The 26,205-nt window shown below is 40.3% G+C and overlaps 1 protein-coding gene across 1 annotated transcript in view; it reads left to right on the top strand.

The window, feature by feature from the left end:
• LOC122793659 (zinc-binding protein A33-like) overlaps nucleotides 1–26,205 on the top strand; it is a 273,061-nt gene that overhangs the window by 115,858 nt on the left and 130,998 nt on the right. Inside the window, exon 3 of the mRNA XM_044061883.1 lies at nucleotides 10,105–10,335. Coding sequence (XP_043917818.1) covers nucleotides 10,105–10,335 — 231 coding nt within the window. The remainder of the gene's footprint in view (nucleotides 1–10,104; nucleotides 10,336–26,205) is intronic.

Below are 26,205 nucleotides of genomic sequence, written 5' to 3'. Positions count from 1 at the left end.
AATCAGGAGGTCTAGGCATGTGTTACAGAAAGTCTCAGGGTCCCATAGGCAAATGAAATTGCAGATTTAAATGGAAGAAACAGTTTAATGCAAACTAAACATGTACAACAACAACAAGGCGGAAGAATATAAAACATAATAGGCACTTACAATGCATCTTAATAAAGATTAATCAGAAAGTAGCCATGTTGAAGAACAAGCCATCCTTATTGTATCTTATTGACCTCGACTAAGATGGTTCCCCTTCCTTTGACCTCTTTTTTTCTGTACCCACCTTCGATTTTAAGTCTGTCTACAGAACTTCTGCCTCACCTGACAGGCATGATTCATCTGCACATCTCTAGCCTAAAACTGACTTTGTGTTTTTTCTCAGTATATTGATAGCCAGGCAACCTATGCTTTCTTTTCGCCCATCCTTTCCATTCTGTTATCTTCCCATAACAACTCTGTATGAGGAATCTGCACAGAAATTTATGAAGATTTTTTTTCTTTTTTGAGTAGAGCAGTATTGGGTAGAATTTTTCACAGATCCAGTACATTTTGTCCTTGAGTTTATAGCCAGTTTGTTTTAAGAGGGTGCTAGTTTATCGAATGCCTAACTTCTCACAACCTTTCTTGTCTTTCTACATGGAAACATCCAGGTTCAAAAACAGGTTCTTTCCTCAGGTGGTGAGACTCTTGAACTCTGGCAATGATCTCAGGGAAGCCAGACACTGACAGCATATGGGACAGCCAACTCTTTTGGTGCAAATAAATGACAGACAATTTGGACTCTCAACATTAACACTACATAGCTGGCAGTGAATATGCAATATTATTTACTAACTGGACCCTCTTATTCAGTGTGAGAATCATACAGTGCAGTAGGAATGTATGCAATAATAAATCATTCAGCTGCTGAAAATTATAGGTAACATAAACTGTGGTAATTATGTAGTTAGAATAATCTGACTAATGTGAAATGATGGATATATGTCTGTTGTATGTGTCATTATTTGTACAGTGGATACAAAAAGTTTACACTCCCCTGTTAAAATGCCAGGTTTTTGTGATATAAAAAACTGAGACCACAATAAATCATTCAAAACTTTTTCCACCTTTAATGTGACCTGTAACCTGTACAATTCAATTGAAAAGCAAACAAATCTGTTAGGGGGAAAAATATAAAAAAATAAAACATGTACAATAAGCTAATTGCATACATGTGCACATCCTTAAACTACTACTTTGTTGAAGCACCTTTTGATTTAATTCCAGCATTCAGTCTTCTTGGGTAGGAGTCTATCAGCATGGCACATCTTGACTTGGCAATATTTGCCCACTCTTCCTTGCAAAAGTGCTATAAATCTGTCAGATTGCGAGGGCATCTCTTGTGCACAGCCCTCTTCAGGTCACCCCACAGACTTTCTATTGGAATTAGGTCTGGGCTCTGGCCGGGCCATTCCAAAACGTTAATTTTCTTCTGGTAAAGCCATTCTTTTGTTGATTCGGATGTATGCTTGGGGTCATTGTCATGTTGAAAGGTGAAATTCCTCCTCATCTTCAGCTTTCTAGCAGACACCTGAAGGTTTTGGGCCAAAAGTGACTGGTATTTGGAACTGTTCATAATTCCCTCCACCTTGACTAAAGCCCCAGTTCCAGCTGAAGAAAAGCAACCCAAAGCATGATACTGCCACCACCATGCTTCACCATGGGGATGGTGTTCTTTTGGTGATGTAAAGTGTTGTTTTTGCACCAAACGTGCCTTTTGGAATTGTGGCCAGAAAGTTCAGCCTTGGTATTGTCAGACCATAACACATTTTCCCACATGCTTTTTGGAGACTTGATGTATTGTTTTATAAATTTTAGCCAGGCCTGGGTGTTTTTCTGTGTAAGAAAAGGCTTCTGTCTTGCAACCCTACCCCATAGCCCAAACATATGGAGAATACGGGAGATTATTGTCACTTGTAGTACCCAACCAGTACTTGCCAGAAATTCTCGCAGCTCCTTCAGTGTTGCTGTAGGTCTCTTGGCAGCCTCCCTAACCAGTTTTTGTCTTGTCTTTTCATCAATTTTGGAGGAAAGTCCAGATGTTCTTCGTGTTTCACTGTTGCAGTCATTACATTTGGGTTATCTGCTTGCAGGTAGCCCTCAGTCGGCCTGATTATCAAATTCTTGGGTCCTGCATCGGTTGCTGTCTCATCTTCCATGACGTCAGGTAGTCAGGGCTATAAAGCATGCAGCCGACGGCATTACATCAGTCTTTCTTGCCGTGCAGTGCCCGAAGCCGAAGCAGTTCGCAAGTGCCGGTCGGCCGACTCCTGAAATTTTCATTTTCAAGTTTCAGATCCGAAGTCTTCAGCTAAGCTAAGTACCCCATTGGGGATCCTTTTTCTTGCTCTAAACCGATGTCAGTAAAAGTTAACAATTGTATTTCTTGTGGAAAGCAAATATCTCATAAGGATTTTCATTCTTACTGCATTCCTTGCTTAGGCCCAGACCACGACATACCTCGCTGTCGGTTTTGCGCCTTATTCAAACCTCGAACTATTCGTCGTTTATTCATTTTCACATCTAAATATTTTGGTACTCGGTTCAATTATCCAGAAATGGCTTCAGTAAGCCACCCGACTACTGACATTCTGAAAAAACACAAAGATAAAGACAGAGACAGACCGCATAGGTCCAAAGCTGCCAACGGCGCTTCTCCTAAGCTAGTCGCCAGTTCGCCGGTACTCAGTGAGGCACTTTCGCAGCCCCTGATACCCGCTACTTCAGATTCACAGGACTCTACTGAGACCTATTCACCGCTAAACATTTGGTCGATTACTTCAATCAAACTACGGAATTTTTGGAATTTACATATAACTGTCATGAAAAAGAGATAGCATATTTGGATGTTCTTCTAGTTAAAAATAAATCTGCCAAGAAATATGAAGCAAAAATATACAGAAAGCCCTCATATACTAATACTTTTCTACATTTTTCAAGTGGGCACCCCTTCCACCAAATAAATCGGTGGTAAAAGGACAACTTGTGAGGGCGGCACGAATGACCATTACAGAGGAAGATTTTATTGTAGAATGTAATACATTAAGACAAATGTTTATTAGAAGGACATATCCTAGTAACCTATTAGATGGGATTATAACTGAAGTGGTAAATAAAAGAAAAATTGGAATATATCAACCCATTTTGGGAAATAATAAGGAAAGTATAATCGAAGATTTAATTACATTGGTAGGAAACAATAATCCAGTAGATAACACATGTGAAAGAATAATAAATGAAGGAACTATTGTTCCAAATGTTAATTTCGTAATTACATTTAACATTGATTTTCAATATATAAGAAATATTGTGTGTAAAAACTGGAACATTATTACTCAAGATAGGGAACTATTGGAGAAATTAGGACCAGTTCCAAAATTTACAACAAGAAGAGATAGGAATTTCAAAAACATACTTGAACATTTACAAAATGTGACGGTCAAAGGTAAGGGCATGCAGTGATGTTATGCCTGCCCCTACTGTAAATATATTTATGTAGGAACATCAACAGATATTTTCAACAATCATAACAATAAAAAAGTATTGAGGTGTACGGGCAAATACAATTGCAATTCTAAAATGATCGTATATCTAGCCAAGTGCCTGTACTGCCCCAGTTTCTATGTGGGCAAAACAAAACGCAGACTGAGAGACAGAATATACGACCATATATATATAGCATCAAAAAAGCCAATCAAGATAGTGCATTAGCAAAACACGTGCAGGAATACCCTAGCCATGAATTCAAATTCTGGATATTGGACCAAATGAAACCAAAAATAAGGGGTGAACCAAATGAAATTGAACTTGAAAAGTTGGAATTAATATGGCAAATATGTTTAAATGCATATAATGACCCTGGACTAAATGATATGTGTTCAGTTATGCCTATATTAAAAATTAAAAGTTTGTGTAGATAGCAATTTAAATCAATTGCTTGCAATATGGAATGATTTAGATATGCTGCTGCTTGAATAATATTAGTGAGATGGTCTGTAGGTATTCACATATATATTTTATGCATATTCTATTTATTAATCTTTATAACAGATGTATTTTATATCTCCTAATTTTATTAACTTTATTAGTTTTTAACCTGAATATGGGGACTGTTATATTAAACAGATTATGGGACAATTTTAGTTTTTTAACCTAAGCGGACAGTATAGCCCTTTAAACTGCAGTAATTTGATATCAGCTGACTGTATTGCACAGGTATTTAAATGGCTTCAAATGTTTTACCAATTATCTGATGAAGTTCGAGGATTTGTACCGAACGAAAAGCACTTCATGTAATAAAGGATTGTAACTTTCAGCAGGTTGCCACGTCTTTACTTTGGTTTATACCTGGACAATTGTCTAATTCAGGCAGAAAGCCAGGACATACTATTAAATCATCTGGCATTTGTAAAGAAATTACTAACTTCTCTGGGGTACACCATAAATGAAAAGAAATCAGATCTTGTACCCTGCAAACAAATTGTATTCCTGGGAGCAAGCTTGAATACAACTTCCCAGATGGCCTACCTCACGCCAGAGAAAGAGGTTCATTTGACAGCCTACTTCAAACTACTGGCCACAAAGACAAAGCTATCTGCAAGGAAAATACTGCAAGTCCTAGGGTTCATATGCAAGACTGCATATGAGGAAACTACAATGGTATCTAAAACGCCTATGGTGTCAACATTCTCAGGACCTAGAATTAATTATTCCTATCATCCCTTGCTTAAAGACAGAGTTCCTTTGGTGGGCAGAGGCCTGCCACCACAACAAGGGACTGCCATTCACTCTACCCACTGCCCCCCAAACCCTAACAACAGACACATCAGACTATGCATGGGGGCTCATTTGGCAGGGCAGTGCATTCAGGGCAAATGGAACCTGAGTCAAATGCACCTGCATATCAATCAAAAAGAAATGTTAGCTGTACAGAATGCTCTGACAGCCTTCAAGGACCACATTCTTCCAAGACAATTATTGGTAAAGACGGACAACACCACTGTTATGTGGTACATAAACAAGCAGGGGGAACCCACTCATACCCTCTCTGCAGACTAGCCATGGCTCTGTGGAACACGGCCTTGAGCTACCAAGTGCACCTACAAGCTCAATTCCTGCCAGGCAAGCTAAATACACTGGCAGACGACCTAAGCAGAAATCTCATGGACCCACACGAGTGGAAAATGGAACGAAAGATATTCAACATTTTGAGAAACAAATGGGGGAGCCAAGAGATAGACATGTTTGCCTCCTGTTAGAACTACCAATTGGACAAATTCTGCACAAGGACTCTCCACAGACACGCTTGGAAAGTGGATGCCCTGTCCTTCACCTGGAAAAACCTATCAGTTTATGCCTTTCCCCCTCTGTCTCTTCTCTCCAAAGTGCTACTAAAGATCAAACAGGACAAACCAAAGGCAATACTTATTGCACCAGACTGGCCACGCCAATACTGGTACCCTCTCCTGCACAGTGTGTCACTTCTGGAACCATGGCACCTGCCTCAGACCCCTACCCTGCTGTCCCAGCAAAAGGGCCAGATTCTGCACCCACAGCTTCAAACCCTGAACCTTGCAGCCTGGCTAATTTCATGATCTCTCCATTACCATCCCTCAGTAAGCAAGTGATGGATGTCATTCTGGAGGCAAGGAGGCCTAGTACTACAAAATCCTATGCTGAAAAATAGAAAAGATTCTGTTCCTGGAGCCAAACTCAGGGGATGGACACAACAGTGGGCAATTTACCACACATTCTTCAATACTTAACTGAGATGCTTCACAAGGGCCTTTCCTTTTCTTCCATCAAAATTCATGCTTCGGCCATTTTAGCTCATTATAATACAGAGCCACCACTCTTCTCTCATCCACTGCTGAAGCAATTCCTCAGAGGGGCCAAAAACTTAAGACCACCCAGGAGAGCCCCTACTCCAGCCTGGGACCTTAACTTTGTATTGGAAAAGCTCACTCTACCTCCCTTTGAGTCATCTGCAAATGCAGAGTTGAAATTCCTTTCTTGGAAAACAGCCTTCCTTCTAGCCATCACTTCAGCAAGAAGGGTGTCTGAATTACAGGCCCTCATGGCAGTGGAGCCTTTCATCATCTTTCATGCAGACAGGGCATCTCTCAGGACCAATCCCTCCTTTATGCCCAAGGTGGTATCCAGTGTGGCCCTTAATCAGTCCATTCATTTGCCAACCTTCTTTTCTAATCCACAGAACAAAGGGGAATGAATACTGCACTCCTTGGACATGCACAGACAACTTAGATTTTACTTGGACAGGACTAAGCCTCTAAGGAAATCTGAACAGCTGCTGGTTGCATTTGCTGCAGGGGCAGAGGGGAAGGCCATTTCAAAGCAAACCATTTCTAAGTGAATAGGCCACTGCATTCATTTCTGCTGTAAGCACCATGGAAAACCTACCCCACAGGGGATAAGACCACATTCCACCAGGGCTGCATCTACCTCTGCAGCCTTTCTCAGAGGTGTCCCTACCAGGGACATCCTAGAAGCTGCTACCTGGAGTTCTGTACATACCTTCACCAAGCATTACTACTTGCCATTTTTTTCAAAATCCAGAGCTGGTTTTGTCACTGCAGTCTTGCAGGGCCTTATAGCTGGTCCTAATGCAATCTAATTGCCTCCTCCCTTCCTTAGTGTTGGGAATCTACCCAAATGTAATGGACTGCAACAGTGAAACATGAAGAACATAGTACAGTTGTGTACACTTACCGTAAATGTAGATGTTCGAGTGTATTCACTGTTGCAGTCCTGGTTACCCTCCCTCCAGCCTCCTGACCTCTATTGACTATACCTCTATTCTTGTTTACTATGCTTAAAGCTTTCTGGTGTATTTGCTTTTTGTTGGAGGTGTAATCTTGTATATAATTGCTTCCCATTAGGGGGGCACCTGACATCTGGGACAAGAAAAACGGATGTAATGGCGTCAGCTGCATGCTTTATACCCCTGACTAACTGACGTCATGGAAGATGAGACAGCAACTGACGCAGGACCTAAGACTTTGATAATCAGGCCGTCTGAGGGCTACCTGCAAGCGGATAACCCAAATGTAATGACTGCAACAGTGAATACCCTCAAACATCTACATTTATGGTAAGTGTACACAACTGTGCTTTCTGTACAACTTCACTGTTGTCCCATATTTTCTCCACTTTTTGATGACTGTCTTCATTGTGGTCCATGGCATATCAAATGCTATGGAAAGTTTTTTATACCCTTCTCCTGACTGATAGCTTTCAACAATGAGATCCCTTTGATGGTTTGTAAGATCTCTGCCAACCATGGCTTGTGCTGTAGCAGGCAACTGAGTAAATGTCAGGGAAGTCCTACTAGGACAGCTGAACTTTATTTGGTGTTAATCAGAGTCTCTTTAATTGATGGCAGGTTTGTACCCAAGAAGACTGAATGCTGTAATTAAATCAAAAGGTGCTTCAACAAAGTATTATTTTAAGGGTGTGCACACTTATGCAACCAGCTTTTTGTACTTTTTTTTTTATATATTTTTTCCCCTAACAGATTTGTTTGTTTTTCAATTGAATTGTACAGGTTATAGGTCACATTAAAGGTGGGAAATGTTTTGAAATGATTTATTGTGGTCTCATTTTTTATATCAGAAAAACCTGGCATTTTAACAGGGGTGTGTAAACTTTTTATATCCACTGTATGTATGTATGTCTTCTCAGTTCGGACCTGATACACACAATGTCATTTAGACTGCATTTGTGTAGGCTAAATGACAATAAAGTTTACTTTGACTTTGACTTTACAAAGATCCCATACCACAATGGGACATACAGTTGGTAAGGCTTACTTTCACAAAGTCTTCTTTTCAAACTACAGCCAAATGTAATCAAATTCTTTACCTGGAGCACTATCCTTTTAGTTACATTTACTTCCGTTGGATAATGTCAGAACTTCAAGTATTGTATTGCAAGCCCCCTTCTTGTTTTTCCACATGGATAGGGACACTTCACATACCGATGCTCCCTCCCTACTGAGGGCAGTGTCAGAATCCAGCATTAGCCAACCAAATTAACCTGCCATTACTTTTTTCCAGACTTTCCAAATAAAGGAGCGCATATACTCCACTTACTAGATGTTTATAGATAATGGCATTTCTGCCTCTACAGAACTAACAACTTAGGAAAGCAGATCAATTCTTGGCTTCCCTGATACATCACAAAATGGGCATATTGGTCACAAATGTAACTATAACCCAAGTGGTTGACAGATTATATTTTGTTTGTCTCCATTAAATTGAATTTCTCTGTAACAAACCAGTAGAGGCTCTTTCAACTACACCTATGACCACTTCCACTATATTCCAGCCTATACTACATATGGAGTCTAGTTGTGGGACAATTACTTGATCAAATCCTAATACCTTTATCATTCATTACAAATTGGAGCCGGTCTGGAGAGAAAGCAAGACCTTTGCCTCAACCGTACTCAGAAATGTCCTTCATTAAAATCCACCCAGGAATTTAGATAGCTGGAGACGCTGTCCCATACGCTGAGGAAGAATTAAATTTGACAACATCAGATAAAGAAGTCATGTACTTACTATAACGTTCCATCTGTGTTGTCCATTTTCATTCTTCCTTAACTCCCCATCCTCCATCCCCCTCCATTTATCACAAGTGAATGTTGGAGGAATGAAATATTTGGGGCACCACATGTCCCATGTGTTGAACTCTAATTATGACAATTCTTTAGGGTCTTCATGTCAAGCTGTACACAAGATCTGAGGGATGTTAGGGGTGATGCAGCATGGGTAGGGAAGGAGCTTGAGAGTTTGTTGTTGGCCATGAGCTAGAATAATGGCTAAGTCAGATACGAGTATCGGATTAGAACCCATATGCTGAGGAAGAATGAAAATGGACAACTCAGATGGAACGTTATGGCAAGTACATAACGTCTTTGTTAGTAGTTTTAGGGAAACAGCTGAAAATGTTACTTACATTAATTAAGTGCTTGGGAGAGGCAGCATTTTGTGAGATGTCCATTTTTAAATGATAGGTGTCCAAGGGGGGTATCACGAAGAGCTTGCGAGTACAAAATGGAATTTGCTTGCTTCACCCCTGAAGTTGGATCCAGGTTGGATCAGATAAACCACAAGTTGGACCAGAAAGAAAAAGTCAACATGGATCATTCATTACGGTTAAGTACATAACTTTAGTTTTGTAATTTTTCATTTTAACAGTGGTTCTGTGCAAGTTCCTAAACATGAATTGTTGCACTGTTACTCAGAGATCTTTTTTGTGTTACACTGCAGAACCTTGTAATCTGTTGACTACATTGTTCACAATTGCTCTCATCCATGATGTGCACAGTAAGGATTTGTTTTCTTTTTCTGTGTCCCACCCATTTTCTTTTTTTCTCCAGCTTTTGAAAAATGTGCCCTGTATTACCTTGTAACACAAGCACTGCTGCTGTGTAGGCCTTACTACACCATGGTGTAACAAATCTCCCATTTTGTCTTTTTTATCCTGCTGAAATTGAAATGCATTAGGTTGTACACTTTATGTGAGAGTGCTGCCTTGGGATTGGATGGTGTTTTGTTCAAGATATATCCAGACTTTTACTTGTCATTTCCAGGTTAGGATTTGGATCATCACTGTTCTGATATGGATTATGTGGTTCTGGATGGATGGATGGATGGATGGATGGATGGATGGATGGATGGATGGATGGATGGATGGTAGGTGGATGGACAGAAGGATAGATGGAAACACATACAAAGCTAATGTTAGATATACATAGTTGATGTTCACTGTACATCCTTTATATTAAAAAGCAGATTTAAAACTGTCTTATCAAGTATTGAAAAGTTGTAGAAAAAGAGACTTGACTCTACTAGAATATAAGCTGTCTAATGCATTGTCTCTGCATTAAAATGTAAATTTTAATTGTGATCGAAAAGTAATTTTTAATGTAGCATTTATTCATTGATAACTATACTAGTACTGTTATAAATACTCTAATTTAAAACATCTTCCTATAATTCCTTAATGACTGCAAGTATTTTGTAATTGTCCCTTTGTTTTGTATTTCAGAATCAAACATCTGGCACAGAAAAACAGATGAAAGATGAGTTTCACAAGCTCTACCAGTTTCTTCGTTCTGAAGAGAAAAAGTTGCTGGATCAACTCAGAGCAGAGGCAGATGAGAAGAACAGAGTTATAGAAGCTGAAGTACAAAGGCTGTCGCATGAAATTGAAGCACTGTCTAAAACAATTGCCAGTACTCAGGAAGCAGTAAATGGTAATACCACTTTGTTTCTGAAGGTAAGAACTCTAATTACATTACTGCTCTTGGGTTAGTGGCGTGGCAGTTGTACTGTACAGCCAGCAGGGTTTCACCTATAGGTAGCTGCATGCAACTTCTGGTACACATGATTATCTATTCGCTGAGCAAGGGCCCCTGGCTTTTTAGAAAAGTGCTGCTATGCTGCTACACAAGGGCTGAAAGTAATGAATTTTTGCTCGAAAAATGTCTGCAGTATGCATCCAAAAATCCTGTTATTCATAATACATAATCCGAGTGAACATCTACTAGTAGAAGCAAAACTGTAGGACAGTTAATACAGAAACTACAAAGGGAAATTCAAACTGCCTCTTCTGCTTTGTAGGTCCTCGGGAAAAGAATGGGAATAACATTTGTTCTGTCACTAGAGGGCACACTTTCACTAGTGGTACTCTGTGTTAGCTTGTATGCATACTGAGACCATTCAGAATTCTGTCATAGTCTGGGCAGATAAAAAAATCAAACCATTGCATGCCAGAACATCTGTAGACATGGGGATGCCCCAATAGGTCAACAGTAGTAAATGTCTCTTTTTCTTACTGGATTTGCTGATGGTGTGTGAAGCAGGAGCTTAGCATCTGAGTAGGTTACAAAGGAACTCATCCTAAAGTCTGAAAGGTTGTCAGGGAGAAGGACAGCACAGAAATCCTTTGCAGGTTAAGATTATTTGGCCTATCTACCTTATATAACTTTTATGGAAAAATAGAGACCCTGAATGAGCTGTCTTCATACTTCAGTTTCCACCTAGTAATATGCCTTCGCAGATGTAGTATCTTGGGTATTGAGTGGTTAATTCCAATTAGTATATACGATTTCAGAGCACTATGAAGATTCTGTAGTTAGTATATAGTTGTAGCACGTTCTGAGCCCTCCCCCATCATTAGCATCTTTGCGATGCATCTAGATGTTTTTCAGCTACTGAGCTATGCACGCTACTTTAGTTGTGTCTCCTGATTTCTTGGACACTGGGTTACTTATTAAAGTTTTGAGTCTTGTTTGCAATGCCACCTGTTATGCAAATTTCTAAATTACATTGCATGAGTTTTGAGTCTTGTTTGCAATGCCACCTGTTATGCAAATTTCTAAATTACATTGCATGTTTTCCTCTGTTCATATATGCTGTGAAGCTCATCCTGTATTTACCAGCTTGTGTGAAATATATATATTTTTTCTTTCTAGCTAGGGTCTACTTTGCTAGATTCATTAAGGTTTTTGTTCTTGAACAAACAAAATGAATGCAGTTAAGTTAACAAACAATATAAAAGCATGTTGCATTATAGGAATGAGCAAAGATATGTAGTAACTGGTCAGACATTATCTTAAAAAGCATGAATCGTTCTTGAAAGTTGGCCTAAACTAACTGAACCCAGGTACTGGAACCACATCTCTTACAGCTCCGATGGATTTATTCTCCGCTCCCCCTTTCTTCCTAGACCCATCTCCTACTCCCTGCAAGTTCCTACCCCCATGTTAGTTAGACCCTTCCCACTACTTTCTCTCAATTCACATCGTCCTTGTCTTACAGTATCCCACTGTCTATCTGCATGTCTTAGAAAGACAATTTAGATTATTACTCTGCCATTAGAAATTGTAATGGGGTAGTTTCAGTGGATATAATATTTTGCCTTATCATAATTGTGGCAGTTCTGTACTGAATGTGTATACGTGTGCATGTATTTGTGTAGATATACATATATCTATTATATATGTATACACATATAAATTGTCTGCTTTATAAGTCTGTATTATTCTTTATTTATGACTATTTGTTGTTTTTGCATGCTATTGTTATTGTATTGAGTCCAAGTAGACAACCTGGTTATCAGAATATAAATAATTAATTATTCATTAATTAAGGTGCTAGATATGGGTGTATTGTTGGGATCTAGATGGTCATTCTGTTCAACAGCACTAAAATAAAATTGCATCAAGCTCATCCTGGAAATGCTGGGAACAAAAGGCTTAACTAGATAATATATATGGTGATCTGGCAAGAATCAGGATGTGGAAAAAGAATTAAAGATAGCAGACAGGAAGTCAGTATTGAATGTATCTTTATACTCAAGGAAATTGCTTGAAAAGTCACGGTCTGCATTGCATGGGGACTATACTAGTCCATTACCTGGAAATGTAAAATCCATGCTGGTCCATTCCTCGTAAGATGTTTCTGGTTTTGATAGGTGCTCATTCAAAGTTGAGGCATGCATATGCCATGAGTTCTGCTACTTTGCATGTGGCCACAGAAAAAACTGAGACAGAGTTTAGCATTCATGGTATTCTAAAAATGGTGGCATCTGATAATTGATCTTGACAGGAGAACATGGATCACAGACTGAGTACAGTGTCAGGGCTAACTACTCAACTATGTAAACATTGGCACTAGGTGATTCAGTCACATAGACTAATGTTGCCAAAAATGGGCATGGATATTTGACAATGATAAGTGAGTTGAGTAACCAGCCTACTCTGACCTACACTGGGGACCCAAGCTAACAGCAGGCGGAGTCTGTGTGCACCTATTGGCCAGTGTGTGCCCGCCCTAAAGGGCAACAGTCCTGAATCAGTAAGCTACTGGCCAGTCAGTGTCCAGTTATCCAGCTTTATTTACCTAAGTTCACTGACAGTTCAAAGCTTGGAAGTGGATGATATGATGGTAAGGAGGAAGCTGGACATCCTCTGTATCTGGGAGACAAATGGAAGTGCAATGTAGCAGAGCCACTTGGCTTGGGATCCCAAGTCTACTACTCAGGAGGTGGACAGCCTAGAAATGATGTGGGAATTGTGGTGAGGGAAAGGCTTCAGAAGTAACTGAGGAATGTCATCAGAATTAGTGACAGAATCATGGCAATCAGACTACACTGTAAGGACAGGGCACTATTTATAATCTCAGCCTATACTTTACAGCAGGATTGTGATATTGTGGAAAAGAGTACCTTCATGCAGCAGTTGAAGGACCTGTTAGATGAAGCAGAACAGCATAAGTCAGTGTTGATATTGGGGGACCTTAATGCACATATTTGGACAGACAGAACTGGATATGAGGACTGTCTTGAGTCCTGAATGATGGACAAAGGCAACAACAATAAAGAAGGAGAGGCCATTCTAGACTTCTTTGTGGAAAACGGCTTGATCATGGTCAACAGGAGAAACAGTCACAAGGTCACATTCAAGAGTGGCCAACATGCAATTCGTGTAGATTTCCTCTTACTAAGGAAAGAGTATTTAGGATGAATCAGCAGTTGAAAATTCATCCCCAGTAAATTAGTCGGCCAACAGCATAAACCATTGGTTGCCACAATCATCTGAAAGCAGTGGACAGAGAAGGTAGAGAAGGTCCTAAGGTTAACAGACAAGTCTAAAGACCTGGAAGCTGGCCGGAGACAAAGCACAAGCACTGAAGGAAGTTCTCAGGGCTGTAGCACATCAGGAAGAAGGAGGAAATAGGTAGAGTTGAAGAAGAATAGCAGCACCTCAAAACAGCAAGTGCGAGGACTATAGAACAGATATGGGTCCAAACCAGCTATGGAAATAAGGTACGTAAGGAAAGCTAGTGGTGGAATGCAGAAGTCCAGGAAGTTATCAAAAGAAAAGAAAGAAATAGTGCAGAAAAACATGGGAGATAGAAAAGACAGACCAGTTTAAGAAGGAATACTGGTTAGCTAACAAACAGCCTAATACAGCAGTTGCAGTAATGAAGAACAAGGCATGAGTGCCTTCTACCGGCATCAGGAAAGTGATTCAGATGGTTCTAAGAAACTCTATCAGGTTGCAAGGCAGAGACACAAAGATAAAGAAGATAGACAGACACCATTTGTAAGGGATGCCAGCAACAAAACTGCTTACCAATTAACAAGACATCAGAGGTAAATGGAAGGAGTACTTCCTGCAGCTTCTGAATAAAGAAACTCCTAAAGAAGCTATACTGTCCCAGGTATAGTCTGTGATGAAAGAAGAAGAGGAGGCCAAATAAGAACAGACCTAAGGAAAATGAAGTCAAGGAATGCAATAGTCTGAGATAAGGTCATGGCAGATATGATCAAGATGTTTGGTTAGTAGGGGAGAAATAACTCCTGAAGGTACTCATAGCAGTATGAAGGAAAAAGCATATCCCAGATGACTGGAGAATAAGCATACAGGGGAAAGTCACAACTCTGTGCAATACAGAGGTATCAGATTCTTGTCACACTGCATGGAGAGGGTGACTGATAAATATACAGAGTAGTAGAAAGTAAGACAGGAGATGAGCAGTTCAGAACCAAATCAAGATGTAGCATAACTGACCCAATGTTTGCAGTTATATAGTTGAAAAGAAACTAGAGATGATTATAGAGTCCAACGGGGCATTCCTAGGCTTGAAGAAAGCATATGACTGGGTTCCAAGAAAGGTGATTTGTACAATACTGTAGTCTGAAGTCCCAGAAACATTGGTAGAATTAGTGCAGGTTATGCATAAGGACACAGTGACACAGAAATGAACAGAGTTCTGACTTACAGAGGGGTTCCCAGTGGGCGTGGGTGTGCATCAGGGTTCATCTCTAAGCCCACTGCTGTTCATACTGGTGATGGACTACATTAGCAAACATGTCCTATGGGACAGATCAACAAAGCAGTTGCATGCAGATGATATGGCATTACATGCCGACACTGAACAAGAACTTCAACAAATAATAATGGAATGGAATGCAAAACTGAAAGCACATGGGATGAAAATGAGTACAGATTAACACAGTTGTAATGGCAGCAAATGGGAGAAGTCAGAAGAAGCTGAGAATTGAGGTAGAAGAAAAGCAGTGGAACAGGTTAACAGTTTCAAGCGTCTGGGAGGGGTGGTTGAGGGGGTCTACTTCATAAGATCGAAATTTCAGAACATTAAACCTCTGATCATCGAAGATTAGTGGATCAAAGTTCAGAAATATCGAACCTATGAAAAAAATCTAAAACATGAAAGCTTTTTATTTCACGTTTTTGCAGGGGACAAGCCCCCCTGCACCCCCCACACCTCCTGGTGCTTAAACATACCAACTCCGAGATCATACTACAGTGAAGAGAATGATAAAGTTTCCATTCCCCACTGTACGCCAATCTCCATTCCCAAGATTTGATATTTCAAAACTTCAGTCCTCTGGTCTTGCGAACTGCACAGAGTGTCAGGGATAGTGTATGACTTAGAAAAATACTAAAAAAGCTGAAAAGTAAGGTGTATAAAACAGTGATGTGACCAGTACTACTTTATGGTACAAAAAGCTAGGCAGTGAAAGGAGAGCAGTTGAGGACGCTAGACGTGATTGAGATGATGTGTCCAAGATGAGTAATAGGATTCACACTGTAGGACAGATGAAGAAATGAGAACATCAGAGCAGAAGCCCAAGTAGCTTTAATTCCAGAGAAAGTCAAATTGAACAGATTACGGTGGTTCAGGCAGATGTGTAGGAAAGCAGATGATCTGATGAAGAAAATTTTGGACAGACAGGAAGAAGGCAAGAGGAAGTGAGAACTTCCAGCAAAGAGATGGATGGATTGTGTGAGAAAAGACCTGTGACAGTCAAACTTGACTGTGTAGAAGGTAGGAGAGTGGCAATAAATCAAGAGAGATGGTGACAGTTGGTGCAACACCTTGATCCCATGTAAAAAATAGGAGAAAAGGAGATTGATGATAGTGATGATGTTAATGGATCTTGTTTCCATTTGTGGAATTTGTAAACCTATGAAGAGACATTCATCATGTAAGTACTATACCATTGCATACTTCACCTAGTGGCCTAGAAGACAGGGCTACACAGACTTTAAAGAAAGGCTTAAAAAGGTAAAGGAAAAAGTTGAGACTATGGAAGCATGACTTTCAAAGCTCTTGATTAACTATAGAACTGCTCCTGTTAAGTGACATTGGAGTTATCCGTATAAGAAGTGGTTACAGTGTGAAGGCTAAATTCTGTGTTTGCCTTGCTTTTAGATGATTTTAAAACAAAATCCAGCATGGCATACCTCATCACTAAGGGCTTTTCATCCAGAAAAAAGGAGGTCATTGTCTCACTGCACTCATCCCTCATTAGACCCATTACAGAATACAATGTCCCATTTGGTATGTACCTCCCAAGACATCTGCAATAATTGGAAAGGCTGCAGAAATACCTCACTAAAAGAATCACAGTCCTAAAGCAGATGCCCTATGCTGACCGCCTTAAAGAACTCCAGCTATATTCTGTCACATATCGTCTACTCCGAGGTGATCTCTGCTTAACATACAAGGTCATGTCCAACCCAGAGCTGTTGGACATGCTACACTTAAAGAAATCCCAATCCCTCAGAGCCACATGCTCTAAGAATCTAAATCTTGGAGGGATAGGCTCCTGACCCAGAGACTCCCCAGACTCTGGAATAGACTGCCCATACATGTGAAGCAGAGCACCTCTTTGGCCCTCTTCAAAAGGAACCTTGATGATTGGATGGGAGAAAGGACATTCACCCCGGGGATCACTTCAGTTGCCCTGCTAGACAGGGGTCCAGGGAAGTAAATAGTGTGGGAAGAAATAGCCAGGGAATTGTTATAGCTAGGCTTGTGTAGGCCGTAGGGCCGATAACCTAGTACCAACCTATGAACCTATGAAAATAATGGACATAGGACCATATGTTTGTAAGTACACCAAGTTAAGGAATTAATGTTGCACCTGTTACACATGTAGATAAAATCTGTGCAGGGTAGTTTATTTTATTTTATTTATTTATTTTACATTTGTGTAATTTAGAATTTGTTTGGACCAAAGTGTTATACTGCAGTCATTTGTTGTGTCTCATCTGTGAGGATGAATGTCAGTCATATCAAAGCAATATGACGGGGACACTTCCAGTCTGTGAACCCAAAAAGGAGGTAAAGTGGTACTTTAGCAGTGTGGCAGTTTCATCTGTTTCCAGGAAAAAAATGATATCCCTGTGTAAGCTGAGGTTGAGAAAACTGTATCTGCCCATGTGGTGGCTATGTACAACGAAGAAGCTGAACCTGAACCTGTTCTGACACAAGAAAATTACAGGCATTCATGAAACTCTTTAGCATTCCTCGTTGTTCCCCTGCCATCCCAGCCCTCCACCCACACTGAGATGACCAGCTCATGAAAAGCATATGTTCATAGGTATTCACTAGGTTAATGCATTCCCAATAAGTTTCTAGCCCTAGTATTTTTAGTACAATTAACTCAGAGCTCTTTGTATTATGAAGGTGAATAACCCAGGGGAAGGCAGACATTTACATGTTACTCCTGCAAGAGTGCCAATCCAGGGGTGAACTTGTGGTTTCCCATGCACTCATCCAGATTATGCTTAAATAGATTGAGTCATACTTTGCTTTATATAGAAAGGAAGACGATTCCAGAGAAATGATATTCTCTGTGGGGTATAGCTGCCCCTCAAGCATGTTCTACTTAAGTTGCAGAATAGATTGAGATCTCTTGAGTGGGTGTCTCTGCGACTGTTGGATTTGCAGATGTGTAGTAGATATGACAGGACAAAGTTTGTAAAGGATATATAAGCAAGGCAGAGATTGCTCCGCAGTAGCCTGCAAGATACAAAAAATGTGGGACAGGGCTTTGAGAGAATCAGTGCACCTTTTGTGATTTAGACCTTTGACTTTCTTAATGTGAAAGCGATGTGGTCTTATGAGTTGTGTCAGGTGTTTGGACAGGTGTGTACCAAGGGTGGAATTATACTCAGTGATCAGCCTAATGAGTGAAGAATGCATCGGAATGATCACCTTCCTATACCTGGGTGCCATACCCTTACTAATAAGCTGCGTAATGCAAAAGGACTTCCAGACAGCTGTAGATGTGTGGTAATTGAATGACAGCACAAGGTCCACATAGGATCCCAAGTCTTTTACTAGTGGGTCAATTTTCAAAGGTGTGCTGTTGATGTGATAGTTGCAGGGAATATCATGCTTGCTGAAAGATATGGTTATACATTTTTGGCATGCAGATTTACGCTGCAACTTTGACACCAGCTATTTATTTGGGAAAGGCCTTCCTGAAAGATCTTGGTATCTTCTGTAGAGTTTACGATGGTACCAAGTTTACAACCATCTGCAAACTTGGTAAGCTATAAGCCCCTAACCTTTTCTTTGATCTACAAGAAGTACATGCCAGAGAGGAATGGCCCAAGGACTGAACCATGGGTTGCATCACTACTGACACATCCTTTGGAAGAGGTACAGCCACCCACTGTAATTTCCTGGGTTCTGTTTGTGAGCCAGTTTGCTATCCAATGAGTTACACTGGGATTTACATGTAGATGGATGAGTTTATAAACTATGCATGAGTGGTGAATGGTGTTGAACACCTTTGGAAGGTCTAGATATGTGGTGAGTACAGATTTCCCCTCTTCTAATTCTTTTCAAAGAAGTCAACTAAATTAAGTAGGAAGGATCTGCCCTTGACTAAGCTTAACTGGCTAGAGCCGAGAATTTGTAGGCTGCCTACTGTATCCTTATTTATTAATTTCATAATGACAGTTTCCATTGCCTTACAGATGAAGGTTGATTAGGCCCATAGGTCTTTAACTGCCCAGCTCAGTTAATGCCCCACCTTTTTACAGGGAGGTGACTGTTGATGTCCTTCAGTCATCTGATAAATACTCCAGTTAGAGGCTGATATTGAAGAGTGTCTGTACGTCTTTTTACAGGTTCTGTTTCAGGCCCAGTAGAAGCAGTGTTCTTGGCCTTGGACAGTGCTTTGAGGACTTGCTAATGGGTAATTATGGACGGGGGTAGGTGCTGGGATGTGATCTGGGAGTGTGGGGGGAAGCAGTGAAGTTAAAGCTAAATTTATCCCCTACTAGTTTGCCATACCCAATAGAACCAAGATGCTCTCCTCCAAAAAGTGGAAGCCAATCTGGTGGTCCCCTGCCATAAACAAACTCTATAACAGAAGGAGGAAAGTGATGCGGAATAAGGTGAAGTCCCAAGACTGGAAAAACTCCCTTATCAGCCTCAACAAAAAGTTGAGATCCCTCATCAAATCCTCTAAAGCTAGCTATGAAAGCAGAATTGCAGTAGATAGTAAAGACAACCACAAGGCCTTCTATACTTATGTAAAGAGTCTCCACGGCAATACCCAGATTTGCTCTGCGCTACTGCACAATGGTACCTCCTATACTGAGCCAACAGATATTGCCAATGTACTGGCCGACAGATTCAGTGCCAACTTTACCCCCCCCAAGGGACCAGTTATAATACCAGGAGATTGCCAGGCAGCCAGTATTACTGCTACACAGGTTAAAACAGCACTGTCCAAGGCCAAGAATACAGCTTCTATGGAACCTGACAATATCCCTGGCTGTGTTCTACATGAACTACAGAATGAACATGCACCTCACCTGTGTGCCCTGTTCAATCACAGCCTAACCTCAGGCTTTGTCCCTACCAAATGGCACACTGCTTCAGTCATGCCTCTCCACAAAGGAGGAGCGACTACAGACCCAGGGAACTATCGCCCCATTAGCCCGATGAGTCTGATATGCAAAGCTATGGAATGCATCATCATAGACCTAATAAACAAGGATATAGGAAATCTCCAAACTCTGGATCCCACACAGTTTGGTTTTGTGAAGGGTAGATCATGCCTGCTCAACTAGGTCAACTTCTTTGAGTCAGTCACCAGAGCTGTGGATGAAGGCAAGGTGGTTCATCCAACCTACCTTGATCTGGCCAAGGCCTTTGATACCATTCCCCACTCAGGAATCATAGAAAAACTCACTAAGCTTAGGCATCAAACCCTATATCACTAGGTGGGTTGCAAACTGGCTCACAGGTAGAACCCACAGTGTGAAAGTAGCTGACTCCAAGTCAGACTGCCAACCAGTCACGAGTGGAGTCCCACAGGGTTCGGTCCTGGATCCTCTCCTGTTTGGTATCTACTTCTCTGAAGTCCAGGCCAACACGAAGGGACTCTGGCTGACAAAGTTCGCTGATGATTGCAAGTTGGGAGCTGTTATTAACTCCCCAAGTGATGTTGACATCCTACAGAAAGGCCTCACTGAGACCAACAACTGGTGTCTGAACCATGACCTTAAGCTCAATGCCAAAAATGTGTCGTCATCCCCTTTGGAAAAAACCCGATTCCCATGAATTATCACACCGATGGTAGTCCACTGAACACAGAAGGCGTTATAAGAGATCTGGGAACACAGGTTGACAGCACCCTCTCTTTTGACCACCACATTGCCACTGTGGACAGAAATTCCTTCTATGTGACACATCTCATTAGTAAGGGTTATGCATCCAGGAAGAAAGAGGTCATTGTCTGCCTCTACTCTTCCCTCATAAGGCCAGTCATTGAGTACAATGCCCCATTTGGCATGTACCTCACTAAACACCTGCAACAACTGGAGAGGCCGCAAAAGTACCTCACAAAGAGAATCCTAAACCTTAAACATTTGTCCTATATGGACAGACTTAAAAAACTCCAACTATTCTCTGTCTCGTATCGCCTACTTAGAGGCTATCGCTGCTTGACTTACAAAGCCATGTCTGACCCAGCTCTGTTAGAAATGCTACATTTAAAGAAGTCCCAGTCCCTCCATACCACACGCTGCAGAGACCTCAACCTCATTACCACAATCAACAAAACATGCTGGAGGGACAGGTTCATAACCCGGAGACTGCCCATGTTGTGGAATAGACTTCCCATACATGTCAAGCAGAGCACCTCACTGACCCTCTTCAAGAGAAATCTTGATGAGTGGATGGGAAATAGAAAATTCACCCCAGGGATCACTCCAGTGGCTTTACTCAACAGAGGCACTGGGAACTAAGATCGGGTGGCACGATGCCAGGGTAATCCTATGGGCTATGCTTGTAAAGGCTCCAGGGATAAGAGTATGTGATATCACTTAATATCAGCTCTGAACAGTTTGAGCATTATTTCTGAGGTTTCTAACATAGTTAAAAAGGCTTTGTGATTATTTTTTGCCTCAGTGGCTAGTTTTGTTTCATATCTAACTTTGATTGATTTGATCAGGGACTGGAGATCCTTGTCAAGTTTGGCATGAGCGTTTTTGACATTTGAAGGGTTACATTTATTTTTACTTGCGATGAGTTTTTTCCTTGTATTGTAGAGTCTGTTTATATTTTGTATTCTAGCATAGGTGTTTGTTTCTAAATTTGGCCTTATATTTATTTTAGAGGGAAACAGATACCTCTGTGTAAGTATTTACATGTGCACAGAATTTGGCAGTGAAGGAATTCACATTTGTAGAGGTACCGTCAGGGTGGAAGGGAATGCTTTCAATCAATTTTAGTAGATTAGCTGTAACATAATCTCTGAGTACTGAGTTACTGGAGGATGCTTTTGGCTTCAGTCTTATGGTGAATGATTTATGGTCCGATTTGTCTGAGTATGTTGCAACTAGTAGGGAACAGAGATGTCCACTTTTTTTGGGAACAAAGTCCAGAATTTTGTCTCCTCTAGCAGGGGTGTGAGCTTATTGATCCAGTGAATTTGTATTAATTAAGTGATGCATGTCTGTGGAAGGAAAGCAGAGCATCCAGGGGGAAAACACACGAATGCAGGGAGGTCATGTAGATTCCACACAGAAGGCACCCCAGCTTAGAATCGAACTGGAGTACCTCTTGCTGTAAGGCGACAACACGTATCACTGCACCACTGCTCCACCCAATGTATTCTTGTTTCACTAAAGATTCAGTTGCCTAAGTAGACCTTCTTATTCAGAAAATTAAATGAAAACCTTGAAATTGTTTATTTTTTCATATTGCTGATAAATGCTGTTCAGTGAAAATGTATACAATTTCAAGTTTTCAAACTGTATTCTAATGAGCTAAATAGTTTTCTTTGCTAAAATTACAATTTAAATAGGGAGTTCTTAACATAGGAAATGAGGAGTAATATATTGAGTATCCAGTGGTTAATTCTAGTTGGTGTGTTTTGTTTTACAAACCTGGTCAAGGACTTGTAACTAGTTCTGAGCTGTCTCCGTTTATTGCGTCATATAAGCATTTGGGAGTTTTGTAGCTGATGAGCTACGTACAGTGCTTTAGCTGTAGCTCTTGTTGTCTTGGCGTTTGGTTTACTTATTAAAGTTTTTGAATCATTTTTTAAGGTGTTGTACTGTTATTCTAAATTAGAATCTTCTGTTCCCTACATTTCTGTGTTCTGTTGTATTTTCCTCCAGTCATAATTGATATGAGGCTGTTGTGGCACATTATCAGCAAATATAAAAAAGCATATATTAAAAGAATGAAATGTTCACTGAACCGCCTTGTGAAGAATTCCTTCCACAAATGAGCTCCAAATCACTGTTAAAGTCTTTCAGCCATCTGTACAGCCTTCTCTTTTGCATATATGTGTGTGTACATATAAGACCACGCACCCCCATAACCCTGCTAATTTTATATACCAGCTCTGAGATCACAGTTCAGTGGGGAAAAGGACAAATTCTAATATCCCCACTGTACTGTAATCTCAGTACTGAACTTTCAACTTTTTAAACCATTGATCATATGGTCTTGACCATATGAATTTTCATGTTTTAAAAAGTTGATCATGTGAAGTAGACCCTTATACATACAAACACACACACGCGCGCGTGTGCATGTATGTTGCACTGTACATCTACTGCCTGGAAGTCTGTTGTATAGTGTACTGCAGTGATTGTGACTGACTTTGCTTTTATTTTTCTTTGAGTATAACCGTGATGAATACCATCATGTTATCATCTGCTGTTCTGTGCAGTGTGCCTGTCTGTCTGTTAACTCAATGTGGTGCTGATCCTAGAAAATATCCAGCCTGTCTTCTTCTCCCCCTGCCTAAAGTTCCCCTTTGCCTTCCAAAGCATTCTTGCTTCTTCCATAATTTTCAGTCTGCCAATTTCTCCAAAACAGCATACTCATTGTGGGTCTTTGAAGCGATATTTCCATGCATTGTTTTTTAGCCAATTCTTGTATCTTTTTACTGTGCAGTGCTTTTTATGAAAAGTGCTATAATCAGGATCATTGCAGATTTGAATTTCCCTGTCACGTCTGCTGAATCCCATGCGTACACACACAAACACATAAACACACACACACTTACACACAGACTTTACTTTGTAGTAAGATGAATATATGATTCCTTTAATTTGTCTTTATCTTGACTGTAATATAAGAACTGCAACATTTTAGTGGGTCTTTTCTGTACTGCCTTTCTTTCAGGCTTTCACAGTACTTCATTGGAGTCTTGTTTGTTGTTTGTCTTTTCCCGGTTAGGGGTCGCCACAGCGGAACTTCGGTCTGCTAATGATTGGCAGTAGATTTTTTTTTTTTCATGGTGCCGAGTTACCAGCCCGAAGCCCAACCTTCAGCGAAGGCACGCCCATTCACACATGTCTTTCGGAGGCCACTCGATCGCGGGGAGGACATGCAGACTCCTCACAGAAGGCACTCCAGCCGTGAGTCGAACAGGAGAACCTCTTGCTGTGAGGCAACAACGCTACCGCTGTACCACTCTGTTATTTGTAAAAAGAGAAAAATGTTCTTAATTTTGCTGATAATGTCTTTTCCTGTACATGCTGACTTCTCTTTATCCTCCCTACTGACCTTATAATGGCAGGATATTTTTAGCTTGTCGGAAATAACTAGCTCAAGATCCAGTTTTTAATCCTTTTTTTATATTTCCAGCCCTCCTTAGTGAATGCTGTCATATTTCTTTGTGCTTACATATTTCTTTGTCTTGTGGCTGTGTCTTTCAAATGCATTTTTGCACTTTACACATGTAGTTTAATACACCATATGACTGTTTGTTCTTCAGACCTTCTCTGTTCATCATTCCATCTGCCTCGCATTAGGCTGTAGCTTATGTGACCGTATAATGCAGGATTTTAAGGTCACCGTTATTTGATTATTTTTTTATTTTTAATATATTTGTTATTGTTATTACAATATTTGCTTTTTGTTGTTTGTACTTGTATTTGTATTTTATTGTGTCTTGGAGCTTATCTCCCTGGGCCTCTACTGAAAATGGACATATATCCAGTTAGACTAGCCTGGTCAACAAATGTAAAATAAATAAAAAATAAATAAATAAGCTGCTGATGAGATTTATTATGTAGTCCAGGGTTTGATACTCTCAGTCTCCACCTAAAATCATTTGTGGCTTGCAGCAAGCCATTTAACTAGCCTAGTAGCCTTGGGTTGCCCAGTATAGACACTTACATCCAATGTGTCTTACCTAGCTAAAAAATAAAAGAATGTCTTTTACAAAAGAGATGGACATTTCATATAAAAAGACAACATAGTAAATACTAAATGGTTAGTGAGACCGCCTAGAAAAGGCAGGGACACTGAGGAATAAGAAATTGACTTCCTACAGCAGCCCTGTCATAGAGAGTATAGAAAATGAAAGGGAATGTCAGTAGCGAAGTGTCAAAACGAATTGAACCACAGTAGCTGAGAACAGACTAAAAATCAAGCATTAAAATAAAAACAAAAAAATATTGACAAGTCACCGCAGTTCAAGGGAGTTTGGCAGAATTAGTAATAAGCCTAATGCATATAATAACTTCTGAGAAAAGCAATACAGATGCAGTATTCAGAGTGTGGTTTGAATTCAGTATTACCCAGAAGTTGAAGACTGCTACCTGATAGTTCATTAGAGTAGGAATCCTTTTTGAGGAAAACTCTTATTGTTCTCTTACTTAATAAAAGAAGGAACCAGGATACAAAAAGAGTTTACTGATATGTTATGCAAGTAAGTGAATTGGTCCAAAAGTCTCTTTTAACCACATCTTGGGCCAAATGCAAAGTCTGTAGCATTGGGTTGCCAGCACAAGTTCCATAAACAGATGAAAAAACAGGTATGCAAAGCAACTATGGATTTGTAATTTTAATTCAGTATACAGGACAAGAAATGTTGTTCCTTACTCTTCAGTCAGTGTCTAAATAGATAGAATTATTTCTTTTATGTAGCTTAGGAAACAATTCTACTTCAGGAAGATAGCCTATGATAATATTTTGAATTACCAGAGCTTCTGTGGTCCAGAATTTTAAGTTAAAGGATGTTTGCTTAAGGACGGTTTGGTCATTCTAGCTGTCTTGGTGCATCCTGGCTGGTTTCTGACATGTTTTTTTTTTTTTGTATGATACAACAGCTATGGTGGCATAGAGGGATAAAGCCCTTACTACAGCTCAGCCAACCTGCATTCACTTAACAGCTTAAGTGACTAAAGCAGTGGCAGGGAGGGATGGGTGTAACTGTCAGGAACCTGGGGCTTTGTTTGGGTGTCCCTGTCAGTGATCTTTGGTGGAGACTGAAGATGCTGATGTAGGGAGCAAACCCCAAGGAAGGGAATAGGGTGGAGACATGGCTGATCTGCTGCGAAGGCTGAGTGAAACACCACATGTCCCCTTTGATCCTAATGTGCAACCAAAAAGACCCACAAAGTGGGAGGGGTAGATGGGTGCCCTTAGGTTCCTTGACCAACCTTAGCTTAATCTGGTAGGCTGGGGGGGGTTAAAAGGAATATGCTGGTGGACTTGGCAGTGAATGGGGGCGCAGATGTAGAAGGCCACAGAATGCTGTAGGGGAGTAAAAAAGAAATGTAAAGTTACATTAGAATGGGATAAATACAATTTAAAATATTTATTATATTAAAGTTTTAAAGCTGACATATAATTTACCAGGATTTTTTTCTAGGCATGAAAGGGTCCTAGTCTTGCATTTTCTACAAAACTGTACTGGTTTGAGTTATATTCTTTTGACTATTGTTATTTATTTGTTTAGATAGCAGTAATGATTTTATTACTTTACCTAATGGTGTTCACAGTGTGAGGTTAATATTTTTTTACCTGATGCCCTTACAGAACAGCTCATACACTG

This window comes from Protopterus annectens, chromosome 2.part0 (genome assembly GCF_019279795.1).
Source record: "Protopterus annectens isolate FY-2018-M chromosome 2.part0, PAN1.0, whole genome shotgun sequence".
NCBI lineage: Eukaryota > Metazoa > Chordata > Ceratodontiformes > Protopteridae > Protopterus > Protopterus annectens.
This window is presented reverse-complemented; position numbering and strand designations above follow the sequence as displayed.